The 21,738-nt window shown below is 41.7% G+C and overlaps 1 protein-coding gene across 1 annotated transcript in view; it reads left to right on the top strand.

Moving 5' to 3' along the window:
- SHTN1 (shootin 1) overlaps window positions 1-21,738 on the top strand; it is a gene marked incomplete at both ends in the record, with an annotated part of 61,169 nt that overhangs the window by 23,128 nt on the left and 16,303 nt on the right. Inside the window, 6 exons of the mRNA XM_084289702.1 lie at window positions 2,004-2,101; window positions 3,099-3,180; window positions 5,188-5,282; window positions 18,402-18,548; window positions 19,813-19,966; window positions 20,862-20,967. Coding sequence (XP_084145828.1) covers window positions 2,004-2,101; window positions 3,099-3,180; window positions 5,188-5,282; window positions 18,402-18,548; window positions 19,813-19,966; window positions 20,862-20,967 — 682 coding nt within the window. The remainder of the gene's footprint in view (window positions 1-2,003; window positions 2,102-3,098; window positions 3,181-5,187; window positions 5,283-18,401; window positions 18,549-19,812; window positions 19,967-20,861; window positions 20,968-21,738) is intronic.

Here is a 21,738-nt window from a genome sequence, read left to right as displayed (position 1 = left end):
GCCTGACCTTGTTAATTGTTATCTGTTTGAATGTTGTAGCCTCAGTGAAACAGTACAAAGTATCACCGGAAAAAAAAAAAAAAAAGAAAAACAAAAACAAAAACTAGTATTTTAAAAATGTTTTAAAAACTAAAACAGTAAACCCCACAAAACACCCAAGAAATAAGATGTCGTATACCCTTTCACATGTACTACACATGTAGGAAAGGAGGCAGAGAATGGTGTGATCCACATCATGCAACCCCTCTGAATCTCAAATAAGATTCTGGAGTTCATCCTGTCTTTTAATGGAGAAAGACGTCAAGGATACTGTTAGAAGGGGCAGAGATTCTGTCTGCAGGTCAAAGGACAATGTTGTTAGGAAGAGTAGCAGGGCCAAATGAGAAAAATATTTGAAGAAATGCTCTGCTGTATATGGTCTGTGCCTTGCTGAAGAATTCATTAGAGAACAAAGTGTGGCAGGAGTTGTAAAGGATTTAGAAATCTTGACTTCTGCTCCTTTCTCTGGCACTGTTATTAAATGTTACTGGTCTTATTTGTACAAGTGTTGAGTATTTTAAAAGCATTGGCATCCCATTTGCTAGTGGAAAAAATATTCTGTTCCTGGGCCTGGAGAGAAGTGGGTGTGTGTATGGTAGCAGAGTGATCTGACAACATGTACCAAAAAGCAATAATAAGGCTCTGTCCCCCGACTAAGCCAAACTGCATGGCGTTAGTCTTGAGGGGAAAAATCTGGTGGCATCTTGGATTACCTGCAAAGTGTATGATCACATGTGATGAAAGAGGCATTATCAATCTCCCCTTGATGCTCTCAGGTGTTGCCCAAGTTGGTGTGGATATGCTTCCTTCTCTCTATGTTGAGGTTGATAATATGTACTGTAGCGCCTGACTTAACCCAGTTACCATAATTTTCAGAATCTTTTTTTCCATTAATTTCACCGGAAAGCACACATCCATGAAATGGAAGGTTTGGTTCAAGAATCTTCTGGGAAAACAAGAATTTTTATTTCCTTTACAATGTTTGTGCCATTAATTGAGAGGAAGATAAATCTGAAGCTCCTGAGCTGGGAGGAGGAATTGACATTTTGGAGATCTGAAACCAAACAAAATGACATCCAGTTTGTTGTCATCATCTGCAATTGATTAGCAACAATTTTCTTAACTGGTGGCTGGTATTCAAAGAACAGCAGTGCTATGAAATACTGGAAGCAGGTGGGGAATGAGAGCACTTACTGAAAGCTAATATATATCAATAAATTTATATTTTGTGGTGTTTTTCTGTTAACCTAAACCTCGATATATTATGTATGCAAACTGATCTCCTGTTAAGAAGTGATTATAATCAAATGGTTTATTGCATTGTGAATTTAATTTATTTCATATTTTGATAATTAAGGAACAAAAATTCTGAGGGGAAAATTACAAGCATTAGCTCTTCCATCAGTAAAGGTTATATTCCGACTCTGTTCACATGTTACAAAGACTAAAAATTGGCAGCTGTTCAGGACAATTTCTTCAGTGGAAACCTCCCAAGTATTAACTGCCTGTTGTTTTGTTTATTTCCCTTGTGACGAGAACTCATGATCCCAAAAGAACTGAAGTACATTATTTTGTTTTAAAGGATGCCTATTAAAAATTGCTTTCTGCTACCTGACTACCAGAGTCTCTGTGATGTGACAGTCTCCTGAGTAGGGCTGAGGACATTCCGTGGTGACAGGATTGGCCCCATTATAGCATGAAATGAATCATTCAGAATGCAAATGAAGATGGCAGTGCTGAACAAGGCACATTACCCAACAGAGTAAATCTGAAACTGGAGCCCAATGATAGATCTGTTACTTGACACTTCTGCGAAGTTCCTAAATTATTGAGGATGCACCTTGAATGCATCTGATGCTTTGCATACAGTTGTTTTGTACTTGCACTGCTCTGACATTTCTTCTGTTATTTTCTTCCAAGAATAAAGTAAAAATATATTTTTCATTTCCTTCCTCAAACTGCAGAGCTGCGAGATCAAATCATATCTGTTCATGAGGAAAAGAAGACCTTAGCCATTGAACTGGAAAACCTGAGGTGCAAACTTGTAGAAGTAATTGAAGAAGTATGTATTGTACCATGGAAGGCGAGACCACGTTAGCGTGTAGTTGGTACTTTTTGTATCTAATTTTGCTAAAAACACTCAGTTGTGAAGTTAATTGAATACTATCTAATCGAAAGTCCTGCCAGCCTGCCCATGTGAGGTACCACTTAGGGCACACATCTAGAAGGGGCCTTCTATGTCAGAGCCCAATCTGCTGCTGTTGCTGGCAGATGATTCTTCATAATCTGTTCTAATGCCCATATTTTCATTATCTCCCCTTCCTGACATCCTCTCACCCATTAGCCTGCAGTACAATTTTTTTCCCCTTAAATCTATCCAAATGCAAGAAATATTTTTGGAGGATTCCCGGTTTAATCACTGTTGCTACTTCATTGAGCATATCCTTGAGTTTAGCCATTGGCAGTGTCCTGTCATGGCAATTAGACCAGCAAATTGGCTTTTTGAGCCAGCAGTTTCATTCCTTCTTGAAAACTGGATAAGCCATGTACTGATGCAAATCAGGACTTAGTGGTTCTTCCTGTCTGTGCAACACTTGCATTCAGAAAGAGACAGCTGACAGCTCCTGAACAATGAACAGAGCCCAGGGAAGGGAAAAAAACAAAACACAAATACAACAAAAAATCCAGCAGCCTGTCTATATTAAAGGCAAGCAGTCAAGGGCAAGCTAGTAACTTTTTAACTAGGTGCTATGGTGCCTCATCCTGAAAAGTTCAAAAGATTTTACATTTGTAGCTGTGTCTGGTGCATGCTGTGAAAATGGGCCACGGGAGCGCTGCGTGGAGGATTGGTTCATAACCTCTTAATGCTGTCTGTGATAGGGATCTCTAGATTAGGGTGAAAATTCTTGCTATAACACAGAAAACCCTAACATCAAGCCAAACCTAAGAAAAAAAATTACTGAAAGCAAAATGTTGCTTGCAGTGTGTAATGTGTTATATGCCTTATACCACTAATTAAAATAGTCTTATTTTTTAATTTGTTCTTTTTTATTTTCTAGGTGAATAAAGTGAAAGAAGAAAAGGCTGTTTTGACAACAGAAGTTAATAAGCAGCAAAAACTGTTGGAAAAATGTAACAGAGGTGTGTGGTCTTAGCAGGCTTTCTAAATGTTTGAATATTCTGCAAAGGATGTGTCAGAGTTTCTATGTTATAGTTCAAAGAACATGTTGCAGAACAGTGACTGTAGTCCAAATCTGACATTTGGTCTCATTGCTATAGATGCTGGATAAATACATGGACTGTTCTAGACCGTCTCTGCTCCAGGAAAATGTGCCAGTATAAGTAGCAGGTTGAATGGGAGAATAGAAAGACTTTTTGGTCTGTGGCAGAAACAGCAGAATAGTGCAGACACATTACCAGTGCCTGAAATTGTTCTGATTTATTTTCAAGTCGTTCCTTTTGTGTTTTTCCTGCTTACCCAGGGAGAAAAATAAAGAGCTCTCAAAACTTTTCCAAGGGATCCTGAAAGGTTTGTTGGGTAAAGGAAACTGCCAAGGCTGCTGGTGGATCAGTCTCCCAGAAGACTGAAATGTTTTCTTTTTCTGAAAAAGAACAGCTCCTTGTTTTATGTTTGCTTGTTATCCAGAAAAAATGAGTTACACAAGGTTAGGTCCTAATGTGCTGGCAACATAAAGCAAGATTTTTTTGTATGCTTGAAATGAGTTACTAAAGTGTCTTTTTGATACTTACTGTATTCTGAGTCTATGTGGTGCTGTCTCGGAGTTGTGTAATTGATACATACAGTCAGAGTTGGCGAATTTATCTTAAATGTAAGTGTGGTGGTTTCTTTTAGATATCATTTTGAGATGGGCTAGGATGTGTATCCTACTTTCTGAAGTCCCATGTACTATACTTACCTTTAAAAATTGTTACACTTGCTTCCAAAGAAGCAAGGAATTTACATAAGATACTGTTAGAAATCCAGTGGCATCACTCTGGAAACTAGTCTTTGGCCAGGAAGAGCTAAAGCTTACTAGGAAAGTGCAAGTGGTCAGTGAGACAGAATTTGTAAACAATGCTTGATCTCCTGGACTGAGATGTGTTTGGGATAGTTTGGGGGAGCGTGTCCCATAGTTAGCTTTAGCCACGCATATGAGGCATGCTTTTGTGAGCACAGTTTAAATACAGGCAGTGCAAAATTGCGCTGCTTTCTTCTTCAGACCCCTTGAAATCTCTTGCAAAGGGACATGTCAAACCTCCCTCAAACCAGGTAGGCAAATAGTTTCCTCCAGCATACCTTGGTAGGTTGAGCAAGGCTCTCTTGAGACTTTGATTGCCTTTGCCCAAAGAGACTAGATACGATCTGTGGTACTTTGTGTCTCTTACTGAAGCTTTGAGCTTGAGCTCCACCAGAAGATGCTCTCTCTACCTGTAGTTATTCTTTGTCTGGAACGAGTAACTTGATCCTTGGCTCATAACTATTGCTCCATACTGATGAAAATATTTTATACGTTAGTCTATTCACTAATAAAAATCAACAACCCTGGAGCAACCAGACAGGAAAGAGTAAGAAAAGTGAAGGAGAAAAAGGACAGAGAAACTGTTCCCTTTTCTAGCTAGACTATGCTAGATGTTCAGCTGTCACATCTCAAAGAGCAGTGATGAGAAATAGCAATTCTGTGAGAGTTATCCAGAAAAAAAAATATATATTGTTTAATTCTCATTTTGCAATTGTAAGCTATAAATATTCTTGTATTCTTTTTAAGATGGTAGTAGTTAATATGTAGCCTGTAAGGTTCATAAGAAGGGGGAAGAAAATCATATCCTATTATAGGCAAAAAACATTCCAAAAGATTTTTCAAGTGTTAAAATACCTGTACGTGCAGATGTGCATGGGATCATGAGACATGCATGCACAGGTATAAAGCAGCATGTATGTTTAGTGAGGTTTAAAACAAAACGGTAAAATATTACAAATATTGTGGACTGTATGTAGAAATGTAAAACTAAGTTACATCTTTGTTCAGGAATTCATGGTACTAGGGAAAAACAGCCTATCTGGATAAATCCAGCAGTACTTTCTTCTGATTTGATGGTTTATTATCCATTCTGCTTCTAATTCTGATTTTCTTTCATTCTTGTGAACAGTATCTGTGCTGGCTGTAGAGGAATATGAAGAGCTTCATGTAAACTTTGAACTGGAAAAGAACCTACGGAAGAAAGCAGAGTCATTTGCCCAAGAGGTGAGCAATTAAGTAAAAGGGATCTCTGACCAAAACCCTACTACCAACGTAGTTGACTTGATTTCAATTCCTCACTCTCATAGAAATGATGGCTTTGAATTTCCACATGCTACTTAACTAACATACATCATCTGTGAAATGGATTTACTGTTTCAACAGAATTTATAAAACTTTACAGAATTATCCATGTACTCTTACCTCTGTCTTTTTTAAAAGTTTCTTATGGGCTTAATCAGCTACAACATTTCAGTGTGATATATGTAGTGATTGGGTCTGGGAAAGATTAGCTGCCTTTCTACTGGTACAATTTAAAGCATTTTGTTTTTCCTGGAAAAAGAAAAAAAGTGAATTCACAAAAAAAAAAAAGATGCAAAATACAGTATTAGTTGAGGTTTATGCAAGTTTGGTTACTTATTTAAAATGTGCTTTTTGAATAACCTCTTGCAAGGAACATTCTAGTTGTGGAAAGAAAAAAAAAAAAGAACACAAAAACACAACAACAAACAAACAAACAAAAAAACACAAACAGTGCTTCTGTATGCTAAAAAAGATATGAACTCCCAAAGAGGAAACGAGATGCTGGATAGCAGGAGGAGCTGGAAGCCATCGTGCGGCAGGCAGGCTACGACTTGGTTGCCATCACGGAGACGTGGTGGGACCAGTCTCATGACTGGAGTGCTGCAATGCCTGGCTATAAGCTCTATAGAAGGGACAGGCAGCATAGAAGGGGTGGTGGTGTGGCTCTCTATATTAGAGAGTCTTTCGAGGTTGTAGAACTCGAGGTTGGGAATGACAAGGTCGAGTCCCTTTGGGTTAGGATCGGCAGGGACAACAAGGCTAGTGTCCTGGTCGGGGTCTGCTATAGACCGCCGAACCAGGATGAGGAGACGGATGAGGAATTCTACAGGCAGCTGACAGAGGTTGCTAAATCATCAGCTCTTGTACTCGTAGGGGACTTCAACTTCCCTGACATATCCTGGAAGCACAACACAGCCCTGAGAAAGCAGTCTAGGAGGTTTCTGGAGAGCGTGGAAGATAGCTTCCTGATGCAGCTGGTTAGTGAACCTACCAGGGGTGGTGCCCCGCTAGACCTTCTCTTCACAAACAGAGAAGGACTGGTGGAGGACGTGATCGTCGGGAGCTGTCTTGGGCAGAGTGACCACGCAATGGTGGAGTTCACTATTCTTGGCGAGGCCAGGAAGGGGACCAGTAAAACCGCTGTATTGGACTTTCGAAGGGCTGACTTTGAGCTGCTCAGGACACTGGTTGGTGGAGTCCCTTGGGAGATGGTTCTGAAGGGCAGAGGGGTCCAGGAAGGCTGGGCGCTCTTCAAGAGGGAAGTCTTAATGGCGCAGGAACGGTCTGTCCCCACGTGCCCAAAGACGAGCTGGCGGGGAAGAAGACCGGCCTGGCTCAACAGAGAATTGTGGCTTGATCTTAGGAGGAAAAAGAGGGTTTATAAGCTTTGGAAAAGTGGGCAGGCCACTAAGGAGGACTTTAAAGAAGTAGCAAGGCTGTGCAGGGACAAAATTAGGAAGGCCAAAGCTCATCTGGAGCTCAATCTGGCTACTGCCGTTAAAGATAACAAAAAACGTTTCTATAAATACATCAACACAAAAAGGAGGACTAAGGAGAATCTCCATCCTTTACTGGATGCGGGGGGAAACTTAGTTACAAGAGATGAGGAAAAGGCGGAGGTGCTCAATGCCTTCTTTGCCTCAGTCTTTAGCGGCAATACCGGATGTTCTCTGGATACTCAGTACCCTGAGCTGGTGGAAGGCGATGGGGAGCAGGATGTGGCCCTCATTATCCATGAAGAGCTGGTTGGTGACCTGCTACGGCACTTAGATGTGCACAAGTCGATGGGGCCGGATGGGATCCACCCAAGGGTACTGAGGGAACTGGCAGAGGAGCTGGCCAAGCCACTTTCCATCATTTATCAACAGTCCTGGCTATCAGGGGAGGTTCCAATCGACTGGCGGCTAGCAAACGTGACGCCCATCTACAAGAAGGGCCGGAGGACAGACCCGGGAAACTACAGGCCTGTCAGTTTGACCTCAGTGCCAGGAAAGCTCATGGAGCAGATCCTCCTGAGAGTCATCATGCAGCAATTGCAGGGGAAGCAGGCGATCAGGCCCAGTCAGCATGGCTTTATGAAAGGCAGGTCATGCCTGACGAACCTGATCTCCTTCTATGACAGAGTGACGCGCTGGGTGGATGAGGGAAAGGCTGTGGATGTGGTCTACCTTGACTTCAGCAAGGCTTTTGACACCGTCTCCCACAGCATTCTCCTCAAGAAACTGGCTGCTCTTGGCTTGGACTGGCGCACGCTTCGCTGGGTTAGAAACTGGCTGGATAGCCGGGCCCAAAGAGTCGTGGTGAATGGAGCCAAGTCCAGTTGGAGGCCAGTCACTAGTGGCGTCCCCCAGGGCTCGGTGCTGGGGCCGGTCCTCTTTAATATCTTCATTGATGATCTGGACGAGGGCATCGAGTGCACCCTCAGTAAGTTCGCAGATGACACCAAGTTAGGTGCGTGTGTTGATCTGCTCGAGGGTAGGAAAGCTCTGCAGGAGGATCTGGATAGGCTGCACCGATGGGCTGAGGTCAACTGCATGAAGTTCAACAAGGCCAAGTGCCGGGTCCTGCACCTGGGGCGCAATAACCCCAAGCAGAACTACAGACTGGGAGAGGAATGGTTGGAGAGCTGCCAGGCGGAGAAGGACCTGGGAGTGATGGTGGATAGTCAGCTGAATATGAGCCAGCAGTGTGCTCAGGTGGCCAAGAAGGCCAACGGCATCCTGGCTTGTATCAGGAACAGCGTTACCAGCAGGGCGAGGGAGGTGATCATCCCCCTGTACTCAGCTCTGGTGAGGCCGCACCTCGAGTACTGTGTTCAGTTTTGGGCCCCTCGCTACAAGAAGGACATCGAGGTGCTTGAGCGGGTGCAGAGAAGGGCGACGAAGCTGGTGAGGGGCCTGGAGAACAAGTCCTACGAGGAGCGGCTGAGGGAGCTGGGCTTGTTCAGCCTGGAGAAGAGGAGGCTCAGGGGTGACCTTATCGCTCTTTTTAGGTACCTCAAGGGAGGCTGTAGCGAGGTGGGGGTTGGCCTGTTCTCCCACGTGCCTGGTGACAGGACGAGGGGGAATGGGCTTAAGTTGAGCCAGGGGAGTTTTAGGTTAGATGTTAGGAAGAACTTCTTCACTGAAAGGGTTGTTAGACATTGGAACAGGCTGCCCAGGGAAGTGGTGGAGTCACCATCCCTGGAAGTCTTCAAAAGACGTTTAGATGTAGAGCTTAGGGATATGGTTTAGTGGAGGGCTGTTAGCGTTAGGTTGGAGGTTGGACTCGATGACCTTGAGGTCTCTTCCAACCTAGAAATTCTGTGATTCTGTGATTCTGTGATTATGGAACGGCTAGCAATTCCTCAGATGAATTCTAGCTGGCAATGCTGTTTGCCTCAGACAATGCTGCCAAACTCTCTCATTCTGGTGATAGACCAAAGCCCAATAGAATTATAAGTGTGTTTTTTTCTTCCTCATGCTTTTTCAGTTTGCAGTTTGGATTTTGAGAGCTCTGTACTTGGGTTATGTTTTCATGCTTTTGTAACCTCTGCCATGTGTACAATATTTTCCTTAGTAAAAGTTGGACTTCCTAGGTAATTGCTTCTTAGGGAACTCTGTTTTTAAAGAAAGTCATTATACATCAAAATTATAGGTAATCATTATTGAAATATTTTAAATAAGGAAAATGTATAATTTCAGATTTTGAAACCAGGGCTGCCAGTAAAGAGATATTTAGCCTTCAGGAAATCAACTTTGTGTAGAGAGCTCTTGTGCTTTTTGTTTTTGCTGCTGCCATTTTTTTTTTTCCAGTCTCTCTTTCACAAAAAGATATTTATTTGATTACTCCTGTACATCTAGCTGCATTCAGTCAATGATAGCAAGGGCATATATTAACTTGGAAACTCTACAGAAAACACTGAAAGTGCTTGTTGTGTTCTGTGTGTTGTGCTGGCTATTTGATTTCTTTGGGGATGAACAGAATAATATAGCAACATTTTAAACAAAACATTTTGTGGGTTTGAGATAAACTGTATTCAAATTCAAAAATCTGGAAGAGAGGGGTGAGGAAGTCAACCAGATGTTGCTTGTGCTCGCTTGCTCTCAGTCACATGTGTGCTCTTTGACTGTGCCATGTACAGAGGTTGAAGAACTTCATGCAGCTGAGCCAAGGGTACTGCTTCTCTCTCTCCTCATTCCACCTATTGCAGCTCTTCCCTGTTCACCTCTTTGTAAGGTCACCGTGTCGACCCTCCAGGAAACCCATACCTGCTGTCTCCTGCCTATTGTCAGTGTCTGGCACATGTTGAAAATGTACTTCAGGCAAAGCTCAAGCAGCTGACATGTTTCTTCCCAAGAGGATAAAAAATGTTAGAAGTGAAAATAATTTACTAGTTATTAAAACATCCTTCTAACTCTGATTTGGGCTATGGAGGTGGACTTCGCAGAATACTGTTAGAGTCAATTGATGCAAGAGAAATATTGCTCAAAAGCAGTGATTTCTGAAATCAGAGACTGTACGTACAGTCTCTTCCAGACCCCACTTTTACAGAGCTCTGTGAGATGAAGCCCAAATTCATCTGTGCAGAGCTCGACATCTCCCTTGGCCATGACTTCAGTGCCATTGGGGCATTTAGATTTTGGTCAAAGGTTCACAGTTGTTTTTTGTTTGTTTGTTTGTTTTTCTTTTCAGAAATAACAATGAGACCTGCAAATTTCAGTACCATGTTCATTTGGATTTTTTTTCAAGACTTACTGGTCTGTGTAGGTATTAATTTTTTTAGCAGTTTTTGTTGGCTGTGGTGCCTGCAGAACTGCTATTTTCAGAAAATAAATTCCTAAGAATTAAGCACGTTCATTTAGCCTGCATTATTACAATATCTATTTTACATCTCTTACTGCTGCTTTGCTTTTTCTTAGTAGGGAAGTGGGGAACAATGACGTGCTTCTGTTCATTAACTGGCAGTAGAAGATTGTATGTAAAGGTCTTACATCTCGCAGAAAAGAGTAATTTATAATTGCATAGTTAAGCTGGTTTTCAGGTCAGAAAAGAATATTATCTGATACTCTGGGCCCAGAATATTGCTTTTGTTCAGATTCATAACTACAATATTCAGACAGCTACATGTTTTGAAGGAGGATATTTAAGGTATTTTTAGTATTTGAATAACAAACCAACAGGCAAACTGTCAAGTACAATGTCAAAGAAATCCCGGTTATTTATGAACAAGTGCATCGCTTTTCTTGTGTGTGTGTCATTATTTATGGATGTGGAAATATTCATAAATGAAATATGAAAATATGGGCTGCTGTTGTGGCAGACTGACAGTGTAGCTCTTCGGCTGGGACTTTTCATTCTTTGAAGTCCTTCCAGAGGCTGTTAGGACAGTGAGCTTCAGGCCTGCATTAGTCTTTCCTTTGTGTACCTCTTTTCCTTTTGTGTCATGCAATTCAGAAAGATTTTTGGATTTATTTTTTTTTTTTAATACAGGAGCGTGTGACTACAAAGGCACTGCTCAGTTGCGTTTGGGGAAATGGCAATGTTTCAAATTACTTTAAAAAATCTGTGATTGTTGGCCAGGCTTCCCATTGCAAGGCTTTCCCTGGCCTTCTGTTTTCTCTGTCCCTATAAAATGTTTCTTTGAAATACAAAATCCCGCTGGATTTTTTGCGTGAGTTGTGTGGTTTGTTGGGACTTTGTTGGGAGGACTTTGAGCAAAGGGCAACGCCCTGTGCTGAGCGCTTTGTGCTTAACTTGCCTGGAGTGCTTTGAGTAAGGAACCGATCCCTGAGCAATGCACATGCCATGGGACTGCTGTGGTGGAGTCTGTAGAACAGCACATTTTAGTATGGTTCAGGGTATCTCCAACAGCCTAGATATGGGCTTACTGTCTACAGAGGGTCTTGTTTGGTGAGGGGCACATTGACTTTTTCAGGGCTCAGGCATCTGAAGCCTTTCCTGCCAGGGGTGTTGGCCATGGGTTCAGATCAGCGCCCTGCTCCTCATTGTGACCTCCTGGGCTGCAGCTGGAGGAGCCCACGCGAGTGGCTGGCTTAGGCGTTTCCAAGTGGTGCCCTTCCCACCCTGTGCTTCTGCAGGAGATGAGGATTTGCCCCAGGATGTGAGCAATTGGGAGTGCAGGTGTGAGAGAGAGAACAGGAGGTGAGCGTGTGCAGGAGCAAGTGCAGGCGGGGGGGAAAGACAGGGAGAGAGAGGGAGCAAGTGCACATGGGAGTGAGAGAACACTTGAAAATCAGAGCTTTTGATTAAAAAAAAAAAAATCAAATACAGCCTTAATTATAGTCATGCTGCTGGCACCACCATAATATATATTTAATTAATCAAAAATGATCCAACTTCAAACATTAGAATTCGTGCTCTTTAGAGGTTCTAAAGAAACTGAGTAAATATTGTCAGCCGTGGTGTGGAGAGGGGGAAGGAAAAAGAAAGGGGGTTTGAAGTGAGTCACAATCCATTGTGAAAGGTACAGGAATCTGCATAAAAGAACTAAATAAATAGAGTGTGTAAGGGGCGGGGGCATGGAAAAATCTGTACCTACCTGAATAAAACAGGGTTGTTAACACAGGAATCTTGGCAAGCTTAACTAGAATTCTAGTGTCATGTTTTAAGAGACACTTTAAGATCTCTCAGCTCTTTGTAGAGCAGTTTATAAGCAAACAAAGGAAGGCAGAGAGTATCTTGAAGGCCATCGCAATAATATAGAGGCTAGCCCTGAAAAGCACTCTTCCACAAAGATGAGCAAAATACAATACATTCAGCCAAAGCAAGCCAAAAGGGGTGGAACACAGTGCAAGATGTAAATTGAAAGTCTTAGCGATGTGAAAATCCCAGGAGTTTAACAAAATAATCTGGCATAAATGGTTTATTAAGCATACAACCTGCCTTGCAACAATATTTTGTAAAGTGAACAGTTTATTACTGTCGTGTGTGCTGGCATGGGGACAACCCCTGCACCTAAAATTACTCTGGAAACCTCCCCAAGAAGAGGCAGCGTGCTCTCAAAGTTAGTGGTGTGCCCCTGTTTTCTGTTCCCTGAATTTTGGATGAACAGAAATGGAGTGTTGAGCTGTTAGATAACATTTGAGGGTTCCTCTCACTTCTGTGCCTAGCACAGGCTTTTTTCAAGTCACACAACCTGGAAGAAATGAAGGGCTTCCCAAGTGTTTATGGTTATCTGTGAAATATTTTGCGGGTTGAGAGGTTGCATGCAAAGGAGCTGTCATCCAGATGGGTGGAAAATGGAAGTGAGTCTGTAATGTGCATCATTCCACCATCCCCCTGACTTCCCTCCGACTCTCAGCACTTAGGGATGCATGCAAAAAGTAGACTATGCCTATGTCTGTGTTTGTACGTATCTATAACACAATAACATCTTTGCATTTCAGTTGCTTACCTCAAAATGTCCCTATCCCTTACCTGTGCCAGTTCACAGCTGACATATTACTGGGACTGAATCTGATGATAAAAGGTGGCTGTTATTTTATAGGAAAAATTACTGTCCTTCTTCACAGATGTCTGCACTGCTCATGGGGTTGTGTGCTATGAATTTTGTTGTCTCAATGACTTGTGCTAGACATGAGCTCTCAAAGAACTCTTCATTAGATGCATTTGTGACCTTTTGGGTTAATTTGTGAGGACTTCTGCATTAACGTGCTACATCTGTGAGGGCATACAGCAAACCCAGCACTCGTAGAACAAGTCTGTGCTTACAAGTAGTGTGCTCTGTGCATCACCAAGAATAGCTGGACAGAAACTGGTGGCTGAAGGTAATTAATTTGCAGTCCAACTGATTGAACTGGAAATAATAATTAGAGAGACATGGTAAGTGGTTAGTACTTGAAGTCTCCTAAGCTTGAATGCTACCACTTTTGAAGCGTGATGCAACACTAATACATTTCATCAAGCTTTTTCCCAAGAACAGGCTTGTGAAATGGTAACAGATGTATGCTCTAGGAAACTCTCTCTTTGGTCTGTCTCTTTGTGTGCGTGTGTCTGTTCAGGCACTTACTCTATTGGGGAAAAAAGTGAAGAGGTTTCCTCCTCTTTCATGTGGTGTGTGATCTATTTCTGAGTATATGAGATGGTGTCTAAATGCTGTAGGACTGTGAGCCTTATAGCATGTATTTCTGTACTTCTACCATGGCAAAAAGAAAACTGTTAACTATGGGAGATTAGAAGATGATAAATAAGTTAGATAAGTATGAAAAGAGAATCTTTTTTTGTTTTCGTTCCTTTATTTTGAGCCTTGGGCAGTTATAGCTCATAAGTGGATAATGCAAGAGTGTTGTAGATGGACAAACCCTCTCCTATGGAGCAGGCTCTGCAGTAATACTGTGTTTTCAAGGAAGTCATGGTGCTGATGAGGATTGTCTTCTCACACTTAAAATACGTGATCCAAACACCTCTTTGGTGAAAAGCAACTGTTGGGCAACAAATAGTGTTAACTCACCTACTCCAGTTCCTGCATTGGGTAAATCAGATCTCTTCTTTTCAGCCAGAAAACTCGAGGATGCTGTCTTGCATTGATGCAGGTCTTAACAAAAACTATTGTACATCATCTGGAAAGAGAGAAGTGACAGTTGGCGGCTGATTACTGCACGTTGCTTAGACCTGTGTCCTGTTTCGTGATCAAGTTGGTCAGTTTTCTGTGGCAGTTTGAAAATCTAGTTAGTCTTTAGTGAAAATCCCGGTCTGTGAAGGTCACAGCACATTGCTAGAAATGCACTGCTGTGGTTTCCCATACGTCATGTTGTTTTTGTTAGCTGTTGGAGCAGTCTTGTCGTTGTCTGATGTCTCGTGACAGTTACTCTCTATAGAAGCAGATCTGAGGCAAGAATATAAGCACCAGATACAAAACTTTCAGATCAGAGTAACGCCACATGCACTGAAAGCTAAGCATGTGCTGAAGCAAGTTTTTTTGGATGGTATCCCAACTATAGAACCCATTTATTTGGTGGAGCTTTTCTCCTGAGCAGCACTTAGAAACCTATGAACCCACAAAAACACAAAGGCTTTGTAGCTCCTCCTGGGCAAATGTCATTGCCTGATACGCAGCATTGAGTCTGAGTGCTGAGAGAGCATTGCTAGGTCAATGTCCAAACTGTGGTTGAGTTTCTTAATGTGTTTTAATGAGATATGTCTGTTTCTCAGCTCTTCCAGCAAAAAACACTAGCCATTGTTTCCTGCTGTAAAATTCTTACGCAGTGAAGCTTACAGGCTCAAATGTCCTTCATAATACAGCACCGTTAAGCAGTCACGGCATTGAAGTGTCTGTGTATGTGTTTTTTCCTGATTAGCCAATGAACTAAAATCCACACCTGGAATTACATTTTGAATCAGAGTACCTCCTGAATTTAGAGCCACGTAGTGCCCTGTCAAGCCATAATCTGTCAATCGCTCTTTCTCCCACATCACACAAAATCCTGCAAACAGCCTTTTCCGCTGGGGAGATACAAATGCCTCGAGCCTTCCTCTCTTGGGGACTTACTTCACTTCTGGACACAGGAATATAAGGCTCCAGGGTATCCATATTGCAAAAGACATTGGCTGCTGTAAATTATGGCACATGTAAATGGGAGCTCTACCACTCCACAAGGATGATTTGTTGATTCCTCACCAGGGGATGGAGCAGTGCTGCCAGGGATTTGACATGAGGACCAGTCGGTCAGTTGTCTGATTTTGTTCCCTTTCCTATTTGAGGCTTCCAAAGTTTGACTCTGCCTTTGACTCACACCTGTCTTGGCAGTGCTAGGTTAAAGGTTGGACCAGATGATCCTAGAGGTCTTTTCCAACCTAAATGACTGTACGATTCTATTGGTACTGTATTTATAGCTGATGATGTTTCCTGTTGATTTTTCTTTCACTTTGTGCTGCCTGTGATTACGTTATTATAGCAGTGCTGAGGTATTTGGACATTATTCTTCTCTTTCAAGCTGGAGCTAAGCCAAAAATATACAGTGAGTACTCAAATGATTTATAGGAACGTAGCAACGTATGGATATTGAAGCATTCCCTTTGGCCTCATTTTGCTCCTGGGAGAAGTGGTAGTTGGACAGCATCCAGTTGTACTCTGAGCGTTACTTGAACGAGGATCACGGTTCCCAGGGACTTGACACCAGCAGAGTTGCTTTCTAACTTTTCTTAATGAGGAAGAATTCCTTTGGTAACTCCGCTGTAAACAAAAACCAGCTGCAGCAAACGTTGTGTGGGTAACGGTTAGAGCAGGGCTCTGAGAACGAGGTGTGGCCTCATTGTGAGGTCAAGGGAAGAGCTTTTATTATTTTCAGGATTTTATCCCCCCTCTCTTTCTCCCTCCCCCGTTTTTTTTTGTGCAAACCCCGCCGATGGAACGTAGCCAAGTCCCAGATTTTCTGCACTTCAGAGCTTCCGTTTGTGAGCTCGGGGAGAGATGTGCAGCTGGTTTGTGCAACCCTTGGAGGTTTTTAAAAAGAAGAGGATAGGTGTAAGTCCTTTGTGAGCTGCCTTTAGTCGCAGTCATGGTTTTGGTAGATTCCCCCAGCACCAACTGACGTTTCTCGCCTTGTTTGTGATACTCTGCAGGTCATTGTCTAGCAGGTGCCGGGGTCGGAACGAATTCATCAATTGGTTAAATTCCACCTGGTCTAAATAATCCTGTTAGTAGCTTTTTTTGCCCTTTCAGCAGTTGCTTTAATTAATATTCAGGGTTGTGACTGCTGAAGCAAGAAGTGACTGTTGTAATTTTGAATTAGAATCAATTCTAAGTGTCTTTTTTTGTCCCATGTCAAACGCACAGAGCAACATCTCAAAAACTTATGATCGACTCATCACCAGCTCTCTGTCTGCTTTATCTGCCCTTATGATCTTGTCCGTTTTGTCCTTTCCATTTAGAATGTGCTGGTACTTCAAGTTACAGGTGTGTAAGTAGCTCCTGGAATGGGTGGGACTTCCCACTGGAGATTGGTTCCCACATATTTGATTGCAAAATGAAGTTAAAAGGTATTTGGGATTTTTTTGGTGGTGAAGACTCTTTCACATTTATTGTAAGCAGGGACATATTCACCATATCATGAAAGAAACTTTCAAGTGATTGAAAAATGCAGGACTTCTTGTGAAAACTTCCAAATGAAATGGTTTCACGTAGTTCTTCAAGAGAACTTCCTAAATTTCCTTCTAGAAAAGCATGTAATGAAGTGAGTGTGTGTTTTCTGCACTTGGTGAAGTATCTGCTGAAGTCGTTATGCGTGATTTCCTTTTGTTTTGGTAGGTTTCAGCTCCTTCCAGCTGGAACATCCCTGTTCTGCTGGTCTTAGTGACAGAAACATGGGGAAAAAATCTGGAATTAAGGCCTCAAAATACTTCTCCATGTCAAAATAAAGAAATAAAATGAATAAAACTCAAATTTTCACGTTGCTTTGAAAGGTCAGCGTAGATAAACTGTCCAGCTTGCACAAAGGTGGCTTATAGAGAGAAGTTGTTTCTTTCAGAGTTAAATAACTTTTTGACTGATTTAAGAAGTGACAGGAGGCTTTGATACAGCATTGAGCTCTTTAGTGCGGATTAGAAAACAGGATTTAGGAGGGTAACTGAAGAAATTGGGGTTATTTAGTCTGGAGCAGAGGATGCTGAAGGGAGATGCTATTATTACCTGGAAGGTGTCAGTCTCTTTCTCAGGTGACAACTGATAGGACACAAGGAAATGGTCTCAGGTTGCACTAGGGGAGGTCAAGATTGGACATCAGGAAGAATTTCTTCACAGAGATGGTGGTCTGGCATTGGAACGGGGCTGCCTAGGGAAGCTGGGGGGGTTCCCATCCCTGGAGGTGTTCACTGTTTCCTTTTCACTGATTACTTCCAGTTCTTATGACCTCCCTCATGGCACTGCTTTGCCAATGAGTGTTCACGATTGGTTTTATTCGTATATAGACATCAATTGAGTCAACATCACTTGACTCTTCTTGGCATGCAGGGTCAAGCAGGATACGTTGTGAGTTCAGCACAGGCAGGGGGCTTCTCGTGCTGTACTGATAGAAAGCAAGCTGCTTTCTAGAAAAACTCTCATGGAACTTTTGTGTGTCTAATATTTTATTTTAGAACAGTGCTTCAACAGTCTGAGGGAGTCTCTGGCTGCTCTCTGTTCTCCTGGCAGAAGTGGCATGCTTTGCTGGCCCGTGAACGCTCATCTGAAACCTCAGCACCTTCTGCTGTAACAACAGGAACAGGGCCCTGTGGAAGCTCTTGCTGCTTGGCAGGCACCCATCTACCTGAGAGACAGCAGGATGCAGAAAAAATTCACTGAGTAATTTTGGGGGCAGGAAACAGTTTTTGTTTCGTTTTCTCCAATACTGAAAGAAGCAGATCTTAAGGAAACTGCACATGCTGACAGCCTCTGCACCTCTCAGGTGAAGCCTAGAGAGAGGTGTGATATTCATGTCAGCGTCATGCTTCTAGGCTGTTGGATTTTTTTTTCCTAATGTATCCATTCCCTGAATCAAAAATATAACCAGTAAAGAGAAAAGAGCACAAGCATCAGAAATAGAAGGCTGAAATTGATCTGAAATGCCTTTTCCAAGGGTGAGTCTATACAACAATTACACAAATATGGGCTGAAATTCATTTCCTAAAGGCACATCATCATTCACATACCAGGTAACAGTACAGTAAGAGGGCTTTATGCCAAGGCTTGCAGATGTGTGTGAGGAGATGTCTCTGAATTCACAAGCTGTTTTTTTAATCTTTCCAGAGCTCCAGAATAGGATAATTCACGTTTCCAGGAAACAAAATTCAGACATGTATTTAAATTATTTACGCTGCCAGCATGGAAGTAATAGAGGTGTTGCAGTGGTTGTTCTGGTTCCTTTCTGTGTGAGATCAGCTCATGTAAATTTTATTCTCAGACTCCTTTTCCCCTTCCTTCTCACCGCTTCCCCCTCCACCCCTACCATATTAATACAGCATTAACTTATTCACTTTCTTTCCAGCTGCCTTTTTTCCCCCAAAGATAGCTTTAGACTTTGCTTAACTATTGTTTTTGTTTGGGGGTGGGTTTTGTTTTGGCAGATGTTTATTGAACAAAACAAGATGAAAAGGCAAAGTCAGCTGCTTCTGCAAAATGCTGCTCCTGATCAGCAACTTTTGAAGGCTTTGGATGACAATGCTAAGCTAACCCATACATTAGAGGAAGAGAGACTTCAACACCAACAAAAGGTAAAACTAGGTTACTTTTCATCTAATGCAGAAATCTTTGACAGCCTTCTGAATTTAAGGACTGCTATGAATTGTCATGGATTTGTGGTTAAGAATTATTTGTGATCTTGCACCCTGGAAGAGTTTACAGTGTAAAAATTAAACTTCAGAGAAGATTGTGATTCCCTCCTTCTGGGTCACTAGTAAGACATGAGTATAACAACGGAAGGTTTTCCAGCCGGAAGGCTCTGGTTTTGGGAAGTATTCTGGATGCTTGTAAAGCACAAGCTTAATTATAAGCATTAAGTGAAGTTCCCTGAAGTGGAGAAGAGGTGACAGGACAGGTGATGTAAACTAATCATAGGTGAGAGGTAGGCAGTTCACATTAGCAGTCTGGTCTCTTGCTAAGGAAATGCATTGCATGGAGCAGCCAGACAGTGGAACACGGAAAAGCTAGTTAAAGGCTGCAGGATGTCATGATAGGATCTAAATGAAAATAATCTTTGAAACTGGATGCCTAGATCAGTCTTTAACTGGGATAAATCGTCATTGCTTCACCAAAAGCCTGAAATTGAGTTTTCACTTAGCTGTGAGGTCTGTTCTTAAATCTCTGGTAATGGAGTGCTAGGAAGAGGTACACCATTTCTGGGCTTTTAGGAATGCAATAATATTAAGACTGTGTAATCTCATATGCTTCTGAATGGGTATTTTGGAAGAATAGTTGCCTGTTTATAGGAAACCTCTGTATCTTTGGCTCCTTGATGTCTAAAGCAAATTATATATATTTAAGGAGTTTGGGGAATTATTGCTGCCTCTAATGTTGATGTTCCACGCTTTACCCATTGACATCTGCGTGAATTGAGACAAGGGAGTTTATATAGCCAAGCTATCAGTGGAAGCAGTCAGTCAGAGAACACAAGAGGTAATATTCTCGAACATAAGTGGTAATATTCTCATGCTTCAAATGAAGAAATAGTCAGAAACAAAATTAATGTGTTAAAAACTCCTTAAAAAGAAAAAGGGAAAGACTTACAGCTGAAGTACTTTGGTCTAGAAGAAGTATTTTAAGAAGGAGATAAGAGAATTTAGGGTTAGAATAGAAAATTCTGACATTTCTCAGAAAAATCTGTCTAGCTCTCATTCAAAATTTGTCCTCTGTCCAGAAGTCGTAGTTCATTCCTATACTGTAACATCATGTTCTCAGGAATAACTGTGCCTAATTTGTTAAAAGGAAGGACAAAACCCACCTTTTTTTGTAATGAATGCTGTTGTTTGCTAATTGTAGATCAAAGAACTGGAAGAGCAGCTGGAAAATCAAGCACTGCATAAGGAGATCAGTCGTCTTAAACAGCAGCTAGAACTTCTAGAAGAAGATAAAAAGGAGCTAGAGCTTAAGTGTCAGAGCTCTGAAGAAAAAGCAAGAGACCTAAAGCATACAGGTAAAATCATGTAGGAACTTCCATTTTAAAACTACGATAGGGTGTGTGCGTGGTGCATGTCTAACAGAATTACACGTTGTATTTGAGACCCAAGAAGCAACAGCTTCTGAAGCTGGGATCCAGACGTGTGCTTCACATGACGTTCAGCAGTTGCCTTCAACCACAGAACGGTCATGTGTAAAATACATGTGAAAGAATAACCTTGTGAAGTTCTGTAAGGTATAAAAATACTGTTCTTAGCCTGCCCTCAGTCTTACAGCTGGATACGTGCATCTGAATGGGTTTCTACATGAAAAAATCGTTCATATTCATCCAAGATGTATCCTCTTTCCTAGTTTTAAAAATTAGTAAAATGGAATGAGAAAAAATATTTATTTATTGCTTTGTTTTTAAAACTGCTTTTTAAAAGGGGCACTGGTGTGTGTGTCTCACTATAAGGAGGGCCTATTTTTTATTTTGATGTGCCTTTATTGTGCTCAAGGGCTGAGCAGGTGCTAGTTCATGATAGCTGGTAAGGAAAGCATCTGAACCCCTGTCAGAGGAGGCCAAAATCCATATCCTTAGATAAGACTACATGTATAACCATGCTTTTTTGAAACATATCCTTAAGAACAGTATTATCTTTTAAGCTTGTTGGCAGTGTTGCTTGGAAGAGATGTTTTGTGTTGGAGCTTTACATTAGCTAAATTTAAGAATATGTCTAGGCAGGCCTATGAGTTCTCTCAGCTGTCTTAGAAAAGATGTTACCCAAAATTGGACTTCCTAGCAATTGAGTAGTTTAGGTTTTTTGGTTAATTAGTAGCTTTTTTTTTGGTGTAAGACATCAGAATCACTTTTAGAGTAGATGTGAGAACCAGAGAACTGACTCTTAGTTTTTTTCATTTCTCTTGCACAGTTGATGAACTTCAAAAACGAGTACACCAGTCTGAAAATCCTCCCCCTCCTCCTCCCCCACCTCCACCTCCTCCTCTTCCTCCTCCACCACCTCCTAACCCTATACGGTAAGTGTTTAAATCAAGAGTCAAGCGTTAATGTTCTTTGCTAAAGCAGAATACATCACATGAGCTTACATGCAAGGAAGAAACCTGTCTTTAAATAAAAAAAGATTTTCTCTGTTTGCCTCAGACTTCATTTCTTCCACTTTGCCAGCTGGACGCTCTCCTGTCCCACCTGCTAACAGATTTGCACCCTGACCATTCGTGAACACTGTCTGCCATCACAAGCCTAATCAATTGTCTAGACTGTGACTTTGGAGGAGGAGAGATACCTGACTCCTCTAAATGTAGGAGTTTTTTTTTCCGGTTCACCTGATAGCTGCAATTATAGACTTGTGAAGTGCTTGTCTGAAGCTGCAGCTAAGAATATCCCTTTGAACCAAAGGATATGTTGGATTATTAGTGTGTGCCCCTTCCTGTCAGATACTGGTGATGAAAATGCAGTTTTCAGTTCCAACAATTGTTTTCAAAAATTAAAAACAAAAAAGTATGAAAAAAACACCACATCATTAAGCAGTTTGGGCAAAATTGTCAAAATTAAGACTGAATTTTTTAAAGGACCATAAAAAAAAAACAACTGACCAATATGATGTATCGGGCACTAAGCCCAAGTATGTGGAGCCCTAAATAAAATATTTACTATAATGCACTACTGTAATAGAAAGTATGTACACGGAGTCTTGCTAACTGCTGGGTTAAATAATGATTAGTAGGCAGAATTCAACCCTTTGTGCATGGTGCTCTGTTTGTAGAAACCCAGTCTAAACAATTTCTGAA

This window comes from Netta rufina (genome assembly GCF_964035555.1).
Source record: "Netta rufina genome assembly, chromosome: 7".
In the NCBI taxonomy this organism is placed as follows: domain Eukaryota; kingdom Metazoa; phylum Chordata; class Aves; order Anseriformes; family Anatidae; genus Netta; species Netta rufina.
The sequence above is the reverse complement of the archived record's forward strand: the minus strand, read 5'-3'. Positions and strand labels throughout refer to the sequence as shown.